The sequence below is a fragment of the Argiope bruennichi genome, chromosome 5 (assembly GCF_947563725.1).
Source record: "Argiope bruennichi chromosome 5, qqArgBrue1.1, whole genome shotgun sequence".
NCBI classification, from domain to species: Eukaryota; Metazoa; Arthropoda; class Arachnida; order Araneae; family Araneidae; genus Argiope; species Argiope bruennichi.
The window spans coordinates 76684722-76701897 of record NC_079155.1 but is presented as its reverse complement, the minus strand read 5'-3'; the positions used below and the strand labels follow the sequence as shown (position 1 = coordinate 76701897).

Genomic DNA, 17176 nt, shown 5'->3' with positions numbered 1-17176 from the left:
TAATCGTTCAATTTTATTCAGTTTTGATTCCATATAATTGCATTAAGCGAGTTATAAATTTTTCATTTGAAAAATGGGAATCATTTATAATTTTTTCTTTAATTTCTGTTGCTTTTTCCACCTTTTCTTTCTCTTTTCCCTCCTTTTTTCCCCCTTTTTAATTTTCCAGTTAATAATGCTATACTAACTAGCCAGTTTTCAGTTTATTTTTCTACATAACTGAGCAAAAGTGGCAACATCATTAGCGCGCTTAAATGAAACGCGTTTGTTTGTTTATATTGCAGCCAAAATCATTTGCCTATACAAATTTTTAATTTTATGTATATTTTAATTCTAAATTTTTTATAGTTTTTATAATTGCCAAATAATATGGGGAAACCTAGGTCAGGAAGTGTAAAAACGCCTAGAAAATTGAGTGTGAAAAAAGCGACACCTAAGAAATCATGTACGATAATTTTTTAAATTATTTTTTATTTTATTATTTTTTCTCTTTATTTCACAGTTAACTAGTAAGCAATCATTTACGTAAAAGATACATTAAGTATTTCTCAAATTTAAACTTGGCATTTAAATGCATTTACTTTGAAATACATTTTAGAAAATGTTAAAAAAAACAGGCGGAATTGTTTTCTTCTTTAAATACAAATTACTTTTATCGTAATTTGCTGAAATAGATAATTAAATATGCAAATTATTTTATTATATAGTCTTGTAAGTAAGCTTATTTTGTTTTAATATGTAAAATTCCATTAAAGATAAATGAGAGTATTTTTTATTGCATAATTTTGTTACTCTTTCGCTTTGTAATGTGACAGTTTTCTTTAGCAAGTCTATAAAAAATTGTGAGTAAGAATTAAGTCTTGCATATATCAATGATCATGCCATCAAATCATGCCGATTGTTCAAAAACTTCCGAAAACCCATTGTCTTGGGTAGTTATTAGAAATGATAATAAACGATTTTTAAAATTGCAATAGAAAACTTGACAAAATTACATTTGGCAAGAAATCACATCTAAATAATTTAGTTTTGGTGACTATGCATTAATCTTAAGTCTTGACCCAAATTGTGCAATTCAAATTCTTATTTGGAAATTTTCACGTAGCTAAAATTTAGTGTATTTTAAAAGAATTTTAAAATTTTTTAAACTAAATTTTGGAAGTTTGCAGCATGAATAATGCAACTATTTTTCTTACATTGATAAAAATATTTGATTATTCCTGCTTAATTAAGCTGTTTGAAAAGTATATATATCTAATGAAATATCTTCAAATTGATTTTTTTAGTGAAGAAAAATTGTTTTTCAAATTTTATATCTTTCTCAAGGGTATTTTGATAATTAATTCTTAATGTTTTTTAAAATTAATATAGATAGGTCTAAAGAGGATATTATACGTGCTCCTATGAAACCAAATACTTCTTTATCTGAACCTTGTGAAGAATATCAACCGTCGTCTGGTAAGTACAGAATCAAAACTTTTTAAACTGCATCTCCTTAGGCTGTATTAAAAGTATTTACCATGCAGAAAGTTAATTTCATTACTAAATAATAATGCATTGCATGCTTTATTTTTTTGCTTTTAACTATTACCAATTCTTTTAAAAATATAAATGGATTTAAAATTAGAGTTATAAATTATCTATATGAACTTATTTATTCATTCTTGCTTGAATTACTTTTAAGCATTTAAAACTAATTTGTTTTGTACGTTTAGACTATATAAATTTTATCTTTTCCATTCCAATCTTAGTTAAGTGAAATTTTATAATGATAATTTATCTTTATTTGTTACTTCTGATTGAAGTAGGGGTTCATTGACCAGTCTGAAGACCTTAGAATACTGCATGAAAAAATGTTTAGATGATATATAAGCAGTTATTTTCTTGTAACATGTCCAGTTTCTTCTGTTCTGATCAGTGAGAAATTAAACTAAAACATGTAGGGTAAACTTAACATATAGGATTTTTTTAGTCTTTCTGATTCTGAACAATTAGAATTTAAACTGTCTTGTTGTATAACAGCTTGGATTTCTAAAATGAAACAATGCCTATGTATAAAATAATGATCAGAGTTAACTACAAAAAAAAATTCCTTTTAATATAATGCCATTCTGCAAAAGTTTTCCATATCATTTTATCAGGTTATCTTTTGAGTGGTTTGTTATTTTAAGTTGAAAGGTAAAGTGCAGATTGTACTGATTTGGAAGACATGTAAATGCTATATATTGAAAAGGACAAAACTGATTTATTAGATTAACATCCTATTTTAAAGTTAAATTAGAGCTGTTCTTGTTGGTTTCAACTATTATTAAATCTTAAAGATAACTTCTCAACATAAGATCACTTGTTTCACAATCAACAGAATTAAGATCTTTGCAGAAATCAAGACTCAAATTAAAAATCTTGTTACTCTTAAATTGGTTTATTGACTGTTTCATTTAGTTATACTAATCCCAGATAAAGATTTTTTCTTCTTTTTTTCTTCTTTTTGTTTGTCTGTGATGGGTAAAAAGGGATGAATAAACATAAAAATTATTTCTGGAAAATAAATTTATTGTTCAGTTTCTAGCTTTAATTCTTGTTTTAGAGTAGAAAGTTCTACAGTAGACTCCCAATTATCTGCGAGCGGATTATCCGCGCCTGCCGCACTGTTTTTTTTTTTTTTACTTCCAAGCAAAGAGAAAATGCTTTCAAAGCAAGAAGTAAACACAAATGACTGCTTTCTTCAAAAAGGTGTAGTTTTACAGTTATGCTTTTGTAATTACATAATACATTACAGTATTAAAACGGTACATATGTATTAATTTTTCTGTGTATCCTTGATGCCTCTCGTAAGTACAAAGCACTTTCCTGTTTTCATTAACAAAATGCATTTTAGGCTAGTTTTGAGTGATATACTAAAATATTAAGCGTTAGTTAAACATTTCCTGCTGTTTATTTTACGTTTTATTGTACATCAAACGATTTTTCAAAGTTGAAATGACTGTTATCTCTTTTGCTATACCCGTTTTTAGCTTTTTTCGGATTATCCGCGATTTTTGTTATCCGCTGCGGCCACACCACCCAATTCCGCAGATAATCGGGAGTGTACTGTATAACATTTGAAAACAGTTATTAAAAAAAGATAAAATTAAAAAAGAATGTTTTTTAAAAAAATTATTCTTATTTTCTTACAGGTTTGTTTGGAGAACAAGATGTGGAAGGAAAAGAAATATTTAAAGTTACTCCATTGAAACATAAATCTGTTAAAAGTATGTTAAGTATAAAGCTTTTTATTTTGCACCATGAATATTTCACAAGAGTGTTTTTACCTATTTTGCTTTAAATAATTCTCTCTATAATTGCTTTGTTTAATAAATGTCAGTCCTTTAAAAATATCTTAATTGTTATTTCTGTAATGTATTTCATTCATTTTTATTTTCCCTTCCAAAAGAAAAGGACAAACCAAAAAAAAAGGACAAAACCAAACATAGAACAAAAGGACTGTTCTCCTTTTATTCTATGTTTGGCTAAAACATAGAATAAAAGGACTGTTCTCCTTTTATTCTATGTTTGGCTATACAGGAATGACAATGACAATCTGTTTCCATTTTCTCTTTTTAACAGTATTGATTCAATAGAATTCATATCTTGAATTTACTTGTTGAATCTTGAAACTGTGGTGAAGATTTCTTACCTAATCACTTATCATCGAAAATAAACAAAGATACATTCTTCAAATAATTATTAGTAAAAAGAGAAAATAATTACCCTTAATTATTATAAAAAGAGAAAATATTACGTAATTTCAAATTACCTTTTTACTATTATGAGATAATTCTATACTTTTATATGCATCTGTGAAGGTAGTCTGATGTTTCATCGTTCCATGTTATTGAACTAAAATGCTTTATTTGTATTATATATTGTCACTTGCAATAATTTTTATCTTTAGAACAATATTCTTACACTAGTTACAATATATTTGCTTATCAATATATTTCAATATGTATTATATATAATTGCCAGTATGTTAAGTATTATTTATTTGTCAAACCTAAAGCAGTTTAGAAAAAATTTCAGAAATGAAATCAAGTAAAATATGCATTTTTCTGCAAAAATGATTTAAAAATTTTACTAATACACCAATAAAATTTTTTATTTTATGTATATGATATTTTTTTATTATTATTTTTAAATGTCTTATATGTGAAAGGTACTTATGCAAAGGCATTACGATACTTCTAACTTTCAACAATCTTTAAATCAACAATCTTATGCAATTTTAGATTAAACACTTTTAATCTGTAAATGAAATGCAATTTAAAAAATTGAGCAGAAAACTAAGATCATTTTCCTACTTTATTATCTAAAGATTATGCTGCTCTGTACAGAAGGAAATATAATTACTTGAGTAAATTTTACCTCCTTCCAATATCAAGCTTGACCTTTACACATGCATATTTATAGAACATAGGTTTTCCTTTCTCTTTTCTTACTTTTTTTTAAGCTGAAGGAACTATATTATGAGTAATATAGTGATAATATATAAGGGAATATATTATCATATTATAAAGATATACAATATGCAATATCAGTAATGTTTGAAACAAATTTTTTCATCATGAAAAATTTTGTTTGAGAGGAAAAAATTGAAAATAATATTAAATTCAAAATTAATTGAGAATAATTTTTTTTTTAAAAATTAGTTGAATGATATTTCTTTTGCATCAAATAGTTTTTTTTAATAGTTTTTAGTTGCAAAGTTTAGTTTGCATTAAAAAAAAAAATATTATGATCTTAAGATTATTCTTTATGACCTTATTTAAGATTGCAATTTATAGTTTAAGAAGTTTTGATTTTAAACCAAAAAAAATTATCTTCAAGGAACAATTTCTCAGAGAATATTATAATGTATATTCTCATTTAAAAATATCACAATGCATCTTTAGATAGATATAATAATTTTTTCCCCTTTTTGTCACTTCCTATTTTAACATCAGACTTTGAACTTTAACACAGAATTTTTTACACAGAATTTTTTAACACAGAATTTTTCTTCTTCCAGGGCACTATATGAATTGGGATAGTTACATGTAGTTGTAGTTACTTTTGTCTCAAGAGAAAAATTTTTTGTCATAAAAGCATCAAATTATTTGATCTTTTAGCTGGAAACTGAACAAGAATGATAGATTTTATTTTTAATAATGCTAATAACTAGCATTCAGTTATGTTTATTTTCACATCGGTTATATCAGACAAATAATCTTTTTAATTGATAAGAATTATTTTTATCCTACACTGCTCTGTCTTTTTGTTATTTCATTACACTTGTATGAATTTTAAGAATGTTATGAAGAATACTGGAAAAGGAACTGGAAGATAAATTTTCAAGCAGAAATGTTTTATTAAAATGAGTTAAAATATTTACTTATTTGAATTATAAAATTTTGTAAAGATATTAAACTAACGATTTTCTTAGAGTAATGGAAAAACAAAAAAAAGATGTAAGTGTACAAATATGCACAATGGTATAAATATGTAATAATATTATAAAAGTTATAGCACTTGCTTTACAATTATATTTTATGAGCCATTACAGTTTTATGTAATGTATATTGGAATTTAAATTGCCTTTTAAAATATGCACAGACAATTTCTAATTAAAGAAATTGACAGTTAGTTTTCTAAATTGAAACTTTGCAGCCTTCTGAGATTAGCTTGTGAACCAAGTGATTACAAGTTATTTATTTTTGTAAACATAATTTATATTGAAGCTTTATTTGGTCACAAAAACAGTTGTTTTGGTTTTTGAATATATATATATATATATATATATATATATATATATATATATATATATATATAGTACAAGATTAAAAATAATCTGCAACTAAAATTATTTTTAAACAAGTGACTGAATTCAAACACAGTTTAAAACATTGAATGAACATTTTAACACTTCAAATGATTTTGAATTTCACCTTTGTTTCACTAATTTTCCAGCTAGCGTAGAGTCACCATCTACTGGGAAGTTATCTGAACAGTTGTCAAAAATAACTTTTGCTTCTCCTAATGCAAAAATCTCTTCACCATTGCCAAAAGAATCTGGTGGTAAGTGATGTCATGAAATCTCATGTTTTTTATACAATTTATCTATTCTAATTGTTGCTCATTGTTTAATTTCTAATTCAATTGGTATATGAAAATATTTCCAACTAGAAAAATGCTTTTAATGATGTAAAGAATTATACTTTTTTTTTTGTTCTTTTCATCAATAAATTTGCCACCAAAAAAATTATGAAATTTTTTTCATTCAGTCCCTAATTTTATTAACTATATTTAATAAAATATTTGTAGCATACTAGTATTGAAAAAAATTCCCTTCTTGTGAGACTAAAGTTGACTAATTTGTAAGCTTTGAATTTCATTATTTTGGACTAATTGGTTGAAAAATTGGATTGGTTGAAAAAAAAAAAAGTCTGTTGATTGAATGATCTTTCATGAGGCAACCACAATAATGGTCTAAATTCTGTTAAAATTGTGATACTTGAAATTTCATAACTTTGTCAGGTTTGGTTGTAGAACTTTTTTTTTTTTTGTTAAATGTTAATGTGCCAGAAATAATTTTCTAAATGTAACTAATTGAATTGGGATATTGTATAAAAATATAGATTTCTTTATTTCCCAGCAGTGCACTTAATGACAAATGAAATATAATTCTTTAAATTATTTAAAGCATTTTTACACCTGAAATATTATGCTTTTCTATAATTATTTAGAAGTTAGCAATTAAGCGATAGTTAAAGTGGATACTCTGTATTAATCTTCAATAGTTTTAGAAATTTATGTCTGAATTTCTTGTTACATTTTGATATATGAATTACTAAAAAAATTATATTTAATTCATTGGTAATCATGGAAGAATTGAATAGATTGCATGTATTTTTTTAACCTGTTAATTTTTAATTAAATTTCCTTCTTTCATTTCAATGAATTATTTAATATTCTTTGAAGGTTATTTTAACTGTTTTGCAAATGTAATACCTAAAATTAAAATGTGATATATGTTTTAATATATCTTTTTGTGCTAGTTTTTTTTTTTTTAAATCTCAGTTTAAATCTAAAATAATTGAAATTCTTAGATCTTTAAGTTAAAGATCTTATCTCAACATTGAAAGATCTATTAATTAAACATGTATCAGTTATCTGTAACTTAGTTTAAAAAAAAAATTGATCTTAACATTTTTCTAATGATAATGATACAAAGACTATTGAAGAAAAAGAATGCATTCTTAAAATTTCAAATGCAATTTTCATTATTATTTGTGATGCAGATATGTAGTATTTCATTAAAAAAGATTTTTTTCAGTTGTAGCTGATATGTCTAAACGACTATTATCATTGAAAAATGAGTTTAATGGTTCACAGAATAAAGGAAGTCCTGATGCACAAAGACCATTATCAAAACGTCTGAGAATGAAAAGAGGTATGTAATTTTTTAGAATTGAAATAACAATCGTAAAAAAGGTTGTAGAGAAGTGTGTTTTCCTTAATTTTGTTGTTTAAAATTAGTATCTTTCTGCTTATTCACTGCTGCCTAATAAAGTTTATGAATATTAATAATTTTATTTGAAAGAATTTGCTTTTATGGAATTTTAATTAAAACAAAAACACTTAACATAATTATATACTAATGGTTCTCATCTGTGCTTTATAAAGTGTTCATATTGTCATGAAGCAAAATAATGTTTATTCATGCTTACAGAATTTTATTCTAGATATATGAAATTTATTGATTTAATACATATATTTAGCATTACTACTAGGTTGCAATGCAAACTATGATTGCCTTCATTTTTCATGGAATAACTATTTTTCTTTAATAATTAAAGGCATATAAAATGCTGTTGACAGGATATATTTTTGTATTTCTTAAATGTGTTCATTTCATGTTAAATAATTTTGCTTAGCTATAAATTGTAATATTTTAAATTCTGTGATATTCTTTTAGTTAATTTGAATTTCTTTATGTCCATGGTTTTCAATCTATCCTAAAATGTGATACATGCATTTTATTGCTGTAGTTTAAAAGCTCATTAATTTTATGATTTTTTTAAAAATATGGTTATTATCTGGTTTACTATATTATATTGAACTGATAGATAATTTTAAAACTTTTTAAAAAGTTTTGTTATGGTTTGGGCGATTGTGCGAACTGAATGGATTTTAATTACATTAACACAAATAAATTATTTACAGTTATTTATAAATATTTTCAGTTGATAGATGGACAAATAATCCAGTCATATAAAAATAATCCAGATTACTGCAGTTCAAACTAACTCACTCTCAAAACATAGGAAAAATTCAAAATGCTGGGCCACAAATGAATTTAAATTCTTCACCAAATTCATCAATTTTGTCTTGGTCAAAATTACAATGATGGCATGTCACACTTAATCAAAGAAATACAACAGTAATTGACTTGTGGGTGATCAGAGCAAAGCTTTAGACACATCAGGAAAACATTTTGGAATTTTCTGAGAAAAAATGGAAACTTTGTGATTTTAAGTAACCAAACCTGGTGTTAAAAACATTGATAAGAAGCTCAAATATGTACAATTTATGGAATTTGTAAAATTGTCACCTCTTCAAGAATTGTGCCCGGACTAGGAAGACTATTTTTAAAACAAAACTTTCTTGATAAAGCATCCACATATTCAGGACTTATTACTCAGAAATCCTTAATTCTACTGTAGAGTTGTGAAATACATAGCCAAACTTGTCCCCTAAAACCTTTGCCAAGAAATAACATGCAAATTACAATAACATTAGTTAATAATATTAACAGTAACACATGTAAATTGAAAAGTAATGTTCACGTAAATAACAATATCATTCTATAATAAAATTATAAGAGAAAAAAAAATTAAATAGTATTATTTTGTGCTGTAATGTAACATTGTATGTTATTATTATAATTCTGAAAAAAAAAAATTTAAAATATTTCACATTTCTTAAATGTTTCAATTTACATTTAATATTTTAAAAATATATGAAATTTCTGTTCATGTAATTTGATATTTTGTTTATTTCATCATTTTAATGAAAGCATATGGATATTTTGTTTATTCTATAATTTTTTTCTAGAACTTGCTAAATTGAAGAGTTCATATATAGAATCAGATCTTGAAGACAGTGATGAAGTTCCTTCCAGTGATGATTCAGAGAATGAAGAGCAGAAGAAATTTTTCAGCAAGACACCTAAAAAGAACAAAAGCAGTTCTGCTGCTGTGAGTTTTTGAATTGTTATCAAAGGAAGTAATGCATCTAAATCTAACTACTATTTCCTTTTATTGAAAGGAGTTCTATGCATCAATATATTAATATAATTTTAATATAAAGATTTTTAGATAGATAGATACATTTTCTAACAACCATATAAAGTGGAAGAAATAAGGTATCTATTTTTTTTATGTCACCAAATGACTTAGTAGAAAGGTTAATTTAAATGAGCATTTATTTTGTCTTCAATATTTAAAAAACTATTACTCGGGCATCAAGAGAAAGCTAGCTAATTGATTATTATCATGCCAGTTAATGATGAAAATTACATAAAAATTATTTTCCAGAGTTAATGATTTTCAAATGAAATGAAAAATTAAGATTAATAAACTGAAATAATCTTATCCCTTACAATTATCTTATTAATTATATTATAAGTGTTTATTATTTAAAAATCTTAAATAATAAATTTATTATATTTTATACCTGTGTACATACCAAATTATTTTGAATTGTTAAATGCAAAATTAAAAATCATGTATTAATGAAAATGAAAATAATATGATTTAAAGGCTATATTGAATTAATTTGACATGTATATGTGTGATTTTTTCTAAAACTGTTGTTTAATTTGATTTACAGACATTTTCAGAGACCTACTTTTCTGCCCAAAAAGAGAAAGGAAGCTCAACTTCAAATCGCACTCTAGCCAATTTGAAATTAGAAAAAACAAATATTGATGAATTGCAAAAAATTCTAATAAACATTCCTGATCCACATAAAAAAGAAAAAGAAGCTTTATTTAAAATTTATCAATCTCAGTTTGAAAAATGGACTTTTTTGTTACAGTAAGCTATTTAGAAATTAAATATATTATAATCTTTTTTCTCTTTGCATGCTTAAGTTTATATTAGTTCATAAAGTGAACTAATGTTCAATTTACATTATCTGTTTTTAAATTATTAATAATAAAATCCTGCTGTGTATCTGATGTTGTTTTTACTAGAAAGATTGTTCTAATTTTTTCTGATGTATATTTTAAACTAGTAATATTTATGAATATAATTAATAGCTATTTAAACCTGGCATATAATATTTTTTGCTTTTAAATTATGTAATTCTTCTCGCTAATTTGTATATAAGAATCAGTGAACATATGTATCATTGTGTATATCACTTCTCTCCCACCCCCTCAAATGATTATGTTTTTGTTGACTTGCTGATATTAAATGCTTAGTGTAGTGTGTATACAAAAAGACAAAGATAGCTTATTGTTATGAATGAAAATATATTGTTTACAATACCTTTTTGCTCTATTATATTTACTGTTTCAAAACTATTATACTTAATGTCATATTACTATCTTAGAATGTTTATAGTTTATCTTTTGATTCATTATTATTTCAATGTTTTGTCCAAAATGGTAAAAATTCCTACTTGCTAATACCTTATCTATCTTTGTATACTTTTCTTTTTATTTTCATAAATCTATCAGCATTCTTAAAGTCATTTTTCAGCATTTTGATTGCTTTTGTGAAAGGAACATTAATTACTTATGATTTTTTATATGCCCAATTAAAATGGCTTGGATATTTTTGTTGCATGGTCATATCTTTGTTGCATTTTGTTTAAGCCATTATAAGCAATACATGTTGCTTGTTAAATACATAATTTTTTTATTATTATTATAGTAATTGATGAAATGTATTATTATTCTAAGTATTACTTAAGCAATTATTTCAGTTAGACAGTTGAAAGTCATTTTATTTTATTTAAGACTAGTCGCCTCAGACTACTAGTTGGTTTGCCAGGGTTGTTAGTTATGTTTGATTTCAGCTGAATTAGTTTTTATAACTCCATGTTCGTACCAAACTTTCTAACATTACAGCCTTTTTATTTTTATTGTCTTAGTTAAGTTCTGTTTATCACGTTCATGAACTTTTCTAATAGAGATGGTCCTAGCGCTATGAAAAGCACTATTAAAAACATAAATATCCTGTTCTTCTGTCTTTTAAATTTTTTGACATTTCAACCACTTTTTTGTCTTGTAAACTACACAGTTAAACAGAATCCTTCTTCTTTAGCTTTCAACAATGGAAGAAAGTCATGTAATTAGACATTTGAAGAAAAATGAAAATGGTTTGAATTTCAGGGCTACAGTGTAACTATTGCCGGAAATTAGACAAAAAATATTTTTAAAAAGACAATTTAAAAATTTTTAAAATAATTTAAAATTTATTATTGTGCAATGATAGCTTCAGAAGTTTTTGAGAGAAAACATCAAAATACAGCTTAATTTTAGCTTTTAATGAATTAAAATTTCAAAAAAAAAAAAATGCTTCAAAAATTGAACATTTCCACTTTTTACGCCAAATTTGACAGTTGCAGGTTAGGAGTCTGCATAGTAGAATTGCACAGTCATTCACACTTTCATCTTTATTATTAGTATAGATTTGTGCAAAGTCAGGCTTTTTTCCCCCCCTTCAAATTGTTAAGAATTACATTGTATAATTGTAATGGTATTCATTTGTATAATTCTTATCCTGAAATAAAAAAACAAAATTAGTCTTCTTTTTTTTAGATTTAATGAAAAGTATTTGAGAAAGGGAAATTTTTGTAATTAAAAAAAAAAAAAACATAGTTTCTCTGCAAATCTGTATATAAAGAATTATATCTTTTTCAGCGAAGGATTCAATATTTTACTATATGGTGTTGGCTCCAAGCGAAATATTTTGAATTCGTTTTGCAAGGAATGTTTGTCAGATTCTTTATTTGTTGTTGTTAATGGCTTTTTTCCATCCCTTACTGCAAAGCAAGTAAGTTTTTATTTGCTTATTTTTATCATAAAAATATATTATGTAACCTTTCTACTGATACAAAACCCAGTTTTTTACTAAACAAATTATTAACTTATACAATTTTTTTAACTTTATAAAATATATTGTGTAAGCTTTTATACTTGCATTTTTGTTAATTGCTTCTATTTTCGTTTCTAAAATAGCTGCCTTTGGCGACCAACAATTTCACATAGAATTTGACTGAATTTAATTTAAATGAAATATCTTATTTATAACTGAATGATCATCTCAAATGATTTTTTTTAAGCATCAAGCAGTGTGACAGACATTAAAAACAGATGTTTTAATAATTTTACACTGCTCTGCTTATTATGTATATGAAGTTTCTTAATGGAATAGAGCCCCATGACATAATAGTAACATTAAATACTGATTAATCTATTTCAAATTGTACTTCGTCTTTAGCAGAACTGTAATTTGAATTTTCTGTTTTCTCATGCAAACTCTCCTTATTATAAACATTTATTTTTTTTATTGCTTAGCTTACCACAAAGAAAATCAATTGGAAAAAGTTTAAGAAAGCATTGACAAAAGTTTAAATTTCATTTTAGAATGAGCACTAAAAATTATACAAAAAAATCTATTTAAAAAAAATTGCCAAAAGCCAAGGAAAAAAATTACACAGCAGCTGAGCTGATATTATTAAAAAGGCATTAAAAGTGATATGCAAATAAGTTTAATGTAGAAATATTTTCAAAATTGATCATGGGAAAGCATCAAATCATTGCTTGATTTTTAATGAATTAAAAGTTTGGAAGAATCACTTTGAGGTTTATATTCCTCTTTCCAAAGAATATTTGTGCCAAATTTGGTTGCTATAGTTCAAATGGTCTACCCTGTAGAGTGCAGAAACATATATATACACATTCTCCTTTATTATTAATAGAAATTAAGCATGATCTGAATTTGATTATCTAAAGGTGATAATTGAACTAGCAGAACAAGAAGCCATGTAATATATCATCAGCATAGCACAGAATTTATTTGCTTGTACAATTCACATGGTGCTTAAAAAAATATTTGTAAACCATTAATGAATTTTTTTAAAAAAAATCTTTTGAATATTTTCCAGTTTTTCAAAGAAAAAAATTATACTTATATTAAAAAATTATACATATACATATTAAATTGAATACTTAAAATTTATTCAATAACACTCTATTCTATTATGTTTTATATATTTTTTTAGAGTAAAGTATAAATTGTTTTTTTTTTTTTTTTTTTTTTTAATTTTTAGGTTTTGTCATCCATTACTGAAGGTGCTTTAGAATATGATGGGAAGTTTTCTAGTAACTATGAACATACTGAATATATAAAGAAGCATTTTTCAGAAGGTTTTTATGTTTTTTTTATTTTAATTTTGAAAGTTTGAGGTCAAATTTTTAAGTATTAAAATTAAATTTAATAAACATAATTGCCAAATAAAGAAAAATAATAGAATTGTAATTTTATATTTAAACCAAAAAATGAATTATGCTGATAGAATTTTTGTTCTTATAAATCCATTATTGTTTTTAAATTCTATTTTTAAAGCTGAAATGATTTTACAGAATTATGTTTTTGTTAATTTCACAGTTTTTTTTAAAATAAGTTTCAACTTAAGTTGATATATTTTTGATTAATTTTTTTAACGCTATATTACCAGAAGTTTGAATAATTTTAAAACATTTGCTTTGAATTTTTTTATAAATAAGCATGTATATATATATATTTTACAGGGAAAGATGCACTCTACCTAATAATTCACAACCTAGATGGAATATCTCTACGGAATACCAAAACACAATCATTGCTTTCTTCATTAGCAACTGTTCCTAATATTCATTTTCTTGCCAGTATAGATCATATAAATGCTCCTTTAAGTAAGAATTTTGCATTTTTGAAATTTTTTTTTTAAATACTTCTATAGAGATATGATTTTTTAAAATTCTATATATTTATATAACCATCCCAAAATTTTATATAAAGCTAAATAAAGTTTTGGAATGTCTTTATTTTTACTAAAAGAGAATTAAGTCTGGGAAAAAAATAACCTTGAAGGTGTTTTCGATGTTAGAATAATTAATATGCATTTATAAAATTCTTTTAAAGTAATCTATTAGATATGGTAATCTGTAAGACAATGTAAAATGCCTGGCCATTCCAATAATGTCAAATATAAAGCGAGAAGAGAGACTGGCAACCAATTAAAAAAGAAAAATATTCTTTCAATATTGGTAAAAGTTAACTTTTTTGTTTATAGGGCTTAGCAATACATTTCTATGATTTTTGCATTTTATTTAGAAAAGACATTAATAAAAAGAAGGATGGTGTTTAAAATGGATTTAATTTAATATTGTAAAAAGCAGCAGGAATAAAATTTATCAATATCACTTTCATATATTTGTCTTATTTACAAGAGTTTAGATTAAATTGTATAATTCAAAATAATTAGCTAAAATCTACAAAGTTGTCTTCTATTTAATGTCAGGAAATTATTTTGTTTTCAATATGTGTTAAAATATTTTTTTATTTAAAAGAACTACATTAAAATGCAGCTGCATATTTTCATGAATCAAAAATGATGTTTTAATGAATTAAAATTTTCATTTTTCATATTATTTTTCTGTAATTATTGCATTAAAAAATCAGGATAACATTACTTTAGGTTCAACAAAATTGCTGATTTTGTTAATTTTTTTCCATGATTTCATTTTTTTTAAAACAATATATTTTTTTTCATATGTTATAAAATTTAAAATATCCAATATAAAATTTTAAAATATTCAATATAAAATTTTAAAATCCAGTATAGTATCCAATCAGATGAATGACATAAAATTTTCTTTTGAAAGTTAATTATCTTTTTTAGTATTTCCTTTTAAATTTTATTTGTTTATTAATATTATTTTTCTGATGAAAAAAGCAAAAAAATTACAGCAAAGTAACATAACAATAGATACTTTGATTGATTAATGTGTTATTTAAAAATAATTTGAAATAAATAGTTGTCGAGACTAATAATATTGAAATCCGATTTAAAAATTTGCCTCTTAAAAAAACAATTTACATATTTTTATAGAAAAATGCTATACCATATTGTTTAAAATAAATGTGATTGAAATTTGTTTTTTTAAGCAGAACTATAATTTTTTGATATAGACTGATTACAAAATATGAAATAAAAAAAATCATTATTTAATATATCATTCCATGAATCATGTTTTTAGTGTGGGATCAAATAATGTTGAATAATTTCAAGTGGGTATGGTTTGATGTGACTACATTTGAACCTTATATCCTGGAAACCTCCTATGAGAATTCTATCTTCAAACACAAGTCATCACATCTTTTACTTAGTTCTCTCTTAAATGTTTATAATGGATTGAATTCAAATGGACAAGGAGTATTTAAAATTCTTGCCCAACATCAATTTGAACAAAAGGATCAGTCATTTTTAGGTAAGTTTTTTTTACAGATAAGCTTTATCGTAGGAATCTAACAAGAACTATAAATCTGACTAGTAATTTTGCTGAATACTTTTTTAAATCTGTTATAAAAAAGTTTTTAAACACTATAAATATTGGAATCTTCGGTTTAGTGATAGTTATAAATTCTTTCCTTTAAAAAAAATCTGGGCTGAATTTAACTTAGATTAACATAACAATCTGAAGAAATAAGGACTACAGTCATGCTCTCTTAACTTTCATGTTGCACTAATATATGGACATTTCAATTATTTTCAGATTTTTTTTTCTTCTTCTTCTTCCTAATAATTCTTGAGTGAATGATTTAATTAGATTAACATTATATTTGAAGTGTATGAGATTTATTGGAGGCATGCTTCACATTCTTTAAAATTTAAAATCACATAATTACAATGATGTTAGAATCCTTAATAATATATACAGAGCAGAAGTGCAATGCAATTACGTCTCAAACCCACTTTTTTAAAATTCACTGATAAGTCATCTATCAAGATACCATGGCCATTTAAAGTATAATTAAAATTTCATAATAATCATACTTTAGATCTAAACATTTATTTAATAATATTAATTAATATTAAATATATATATATTTATTTGCCACGGATAATATTTATTCATATTTCATTTTAAAACATGTTTTTAAAAAATTTAAAATAAGATTTTATTTAAATAAAAGCTACTTAGGATCCATAGTTATGTAATCTGCACTTTGTGCATGTAGATGAGGAGAGGCTCAGGAGTTAATATGTGTACTTTTATTGCTCTTACAAAATATTTTGAAATTATTTCATTGTTTGAACCTGTTTAATTGAGATTTTTTCTCCTCCAATGACAGGAATTTCATTTCATGAATGGTATCAGGAATGTAGGGATGCTTTTTTGGTCACCAGTGAAGTAACAATGCAAGCTCAACTCTCTGAATTTAAAAATCATAAGTTACTATCTTCTCGTAAAGTGAGTTTTCTTTGCCTATGCATTTTAAATTATTTACTTTTTTGTGAATGTAAATCTATTTGCTTTTATATCTTTTTTATTTTATTTTTTAGTCTGTGGAAGGTTGTGAGCTTTGGTACATTCCTGTTGATGCTGTAACTTTGGAACAGTTTTTAGAGAGTTGCAAATGAATGTATTTATATTTTGATATATTTTGTATAAAAATATCTTAGTGGTTTGTAAATCTTTTTATGCTTTTAATTGAATGAAATAAATATTTCTTGATAACTTTTAATGTGAGTGATTTACTGGATTTTTCTTTTGAAAATTCTTTAACCTTAAAAGATACTGTAAACTATCTTATTTATTTTTGCAGGTGATAAATACTAATCAAGTTTTCGTCACTGTAAGATTTTACTTTATGATTATCTCAAATGGAAGTTTAACTCATTTTATCAATATTTTCTTAGTTTACGATGTTAACATAAGCAATCAAAAATATTTTGGAATTACTTAAGTTTTTTTTATGTAATTAATGAAAGTGCTTTTTTTATGACAAAGAATAACAGAAAAGTTATTGATATTTGAGATTAAAGTGTATATTTAAGATGTAATATACTCCATTTTGAATATATTGATTTTTAGTCA

General features: G+C 24.4%; 1 protein-coding gene across 2 annotated transcripts; it reads left to right on the top strand.

The window, feature by feature from the left end:
* The first annotated feature begins 244 nt into the window (after positions 1–244).
* LOC129968967 (origin recognition complex subunit 2-like) lies at positions 245–16772 on the top strand. 2 transcript variants are annotated; one of them, XM_056083346.1, is made up of 13 exons: positions 245–445; positions 1372–1458; positions 3177–3251; positions 5986–6093; positions 7352–7468; positions 9133–9275; positions 9910–10115; positions 11951–12083; positions 13363–13459; positions 13844–13987; positions 15335–15565; positions 16431–16549; positions 16642–16772. In XM_056083346.1, exons 1-13 carry the CDS (start codon positions 370–372, stop codon positions 16717–16719), a joined length of 1614 nt encoding a protein of 537 aa, XP_055939321.1. In that variant the 5' UTR covers positions 245–369; the 3' UTR covers positions 16720–16772. The 2 variants fall into 2 exon arrangements, with proteins under 2 accessions (XP_055939321.1, XP_055939322.1); XM_056083347.1 differs by having other exon boundaries at positions 347–445; positions 1376–1458.
* The last annotated feature ends 404 nt before the right edge of the window (positions 16773–17176 follow it).

Excerpts from the sequence above, each read along its gene's own strand:
- LOC129968967 (XM_056083346.1), top strand. The coding sequence starts at position 370 with ATGGGGAAACCTAGGTCAGGAAGTGTAAAAACGCCTAGAAAATTGAGT. Across the intron at positions 446-1,371 it reads AGCGACACCTAAGAAATCAT|ATAGGTCTAAAGAGGATATT; the intron begins GTACGATAATTT and ends AAATTAATATAG. Across the intron at positions 13,460-13,843 it reads AAAGAAGCATTTTTCAGAAG|GGAAAGATGCACTCTACCTA; the intron begins GTTTTTATGTTT and ends TATATTTTACAG.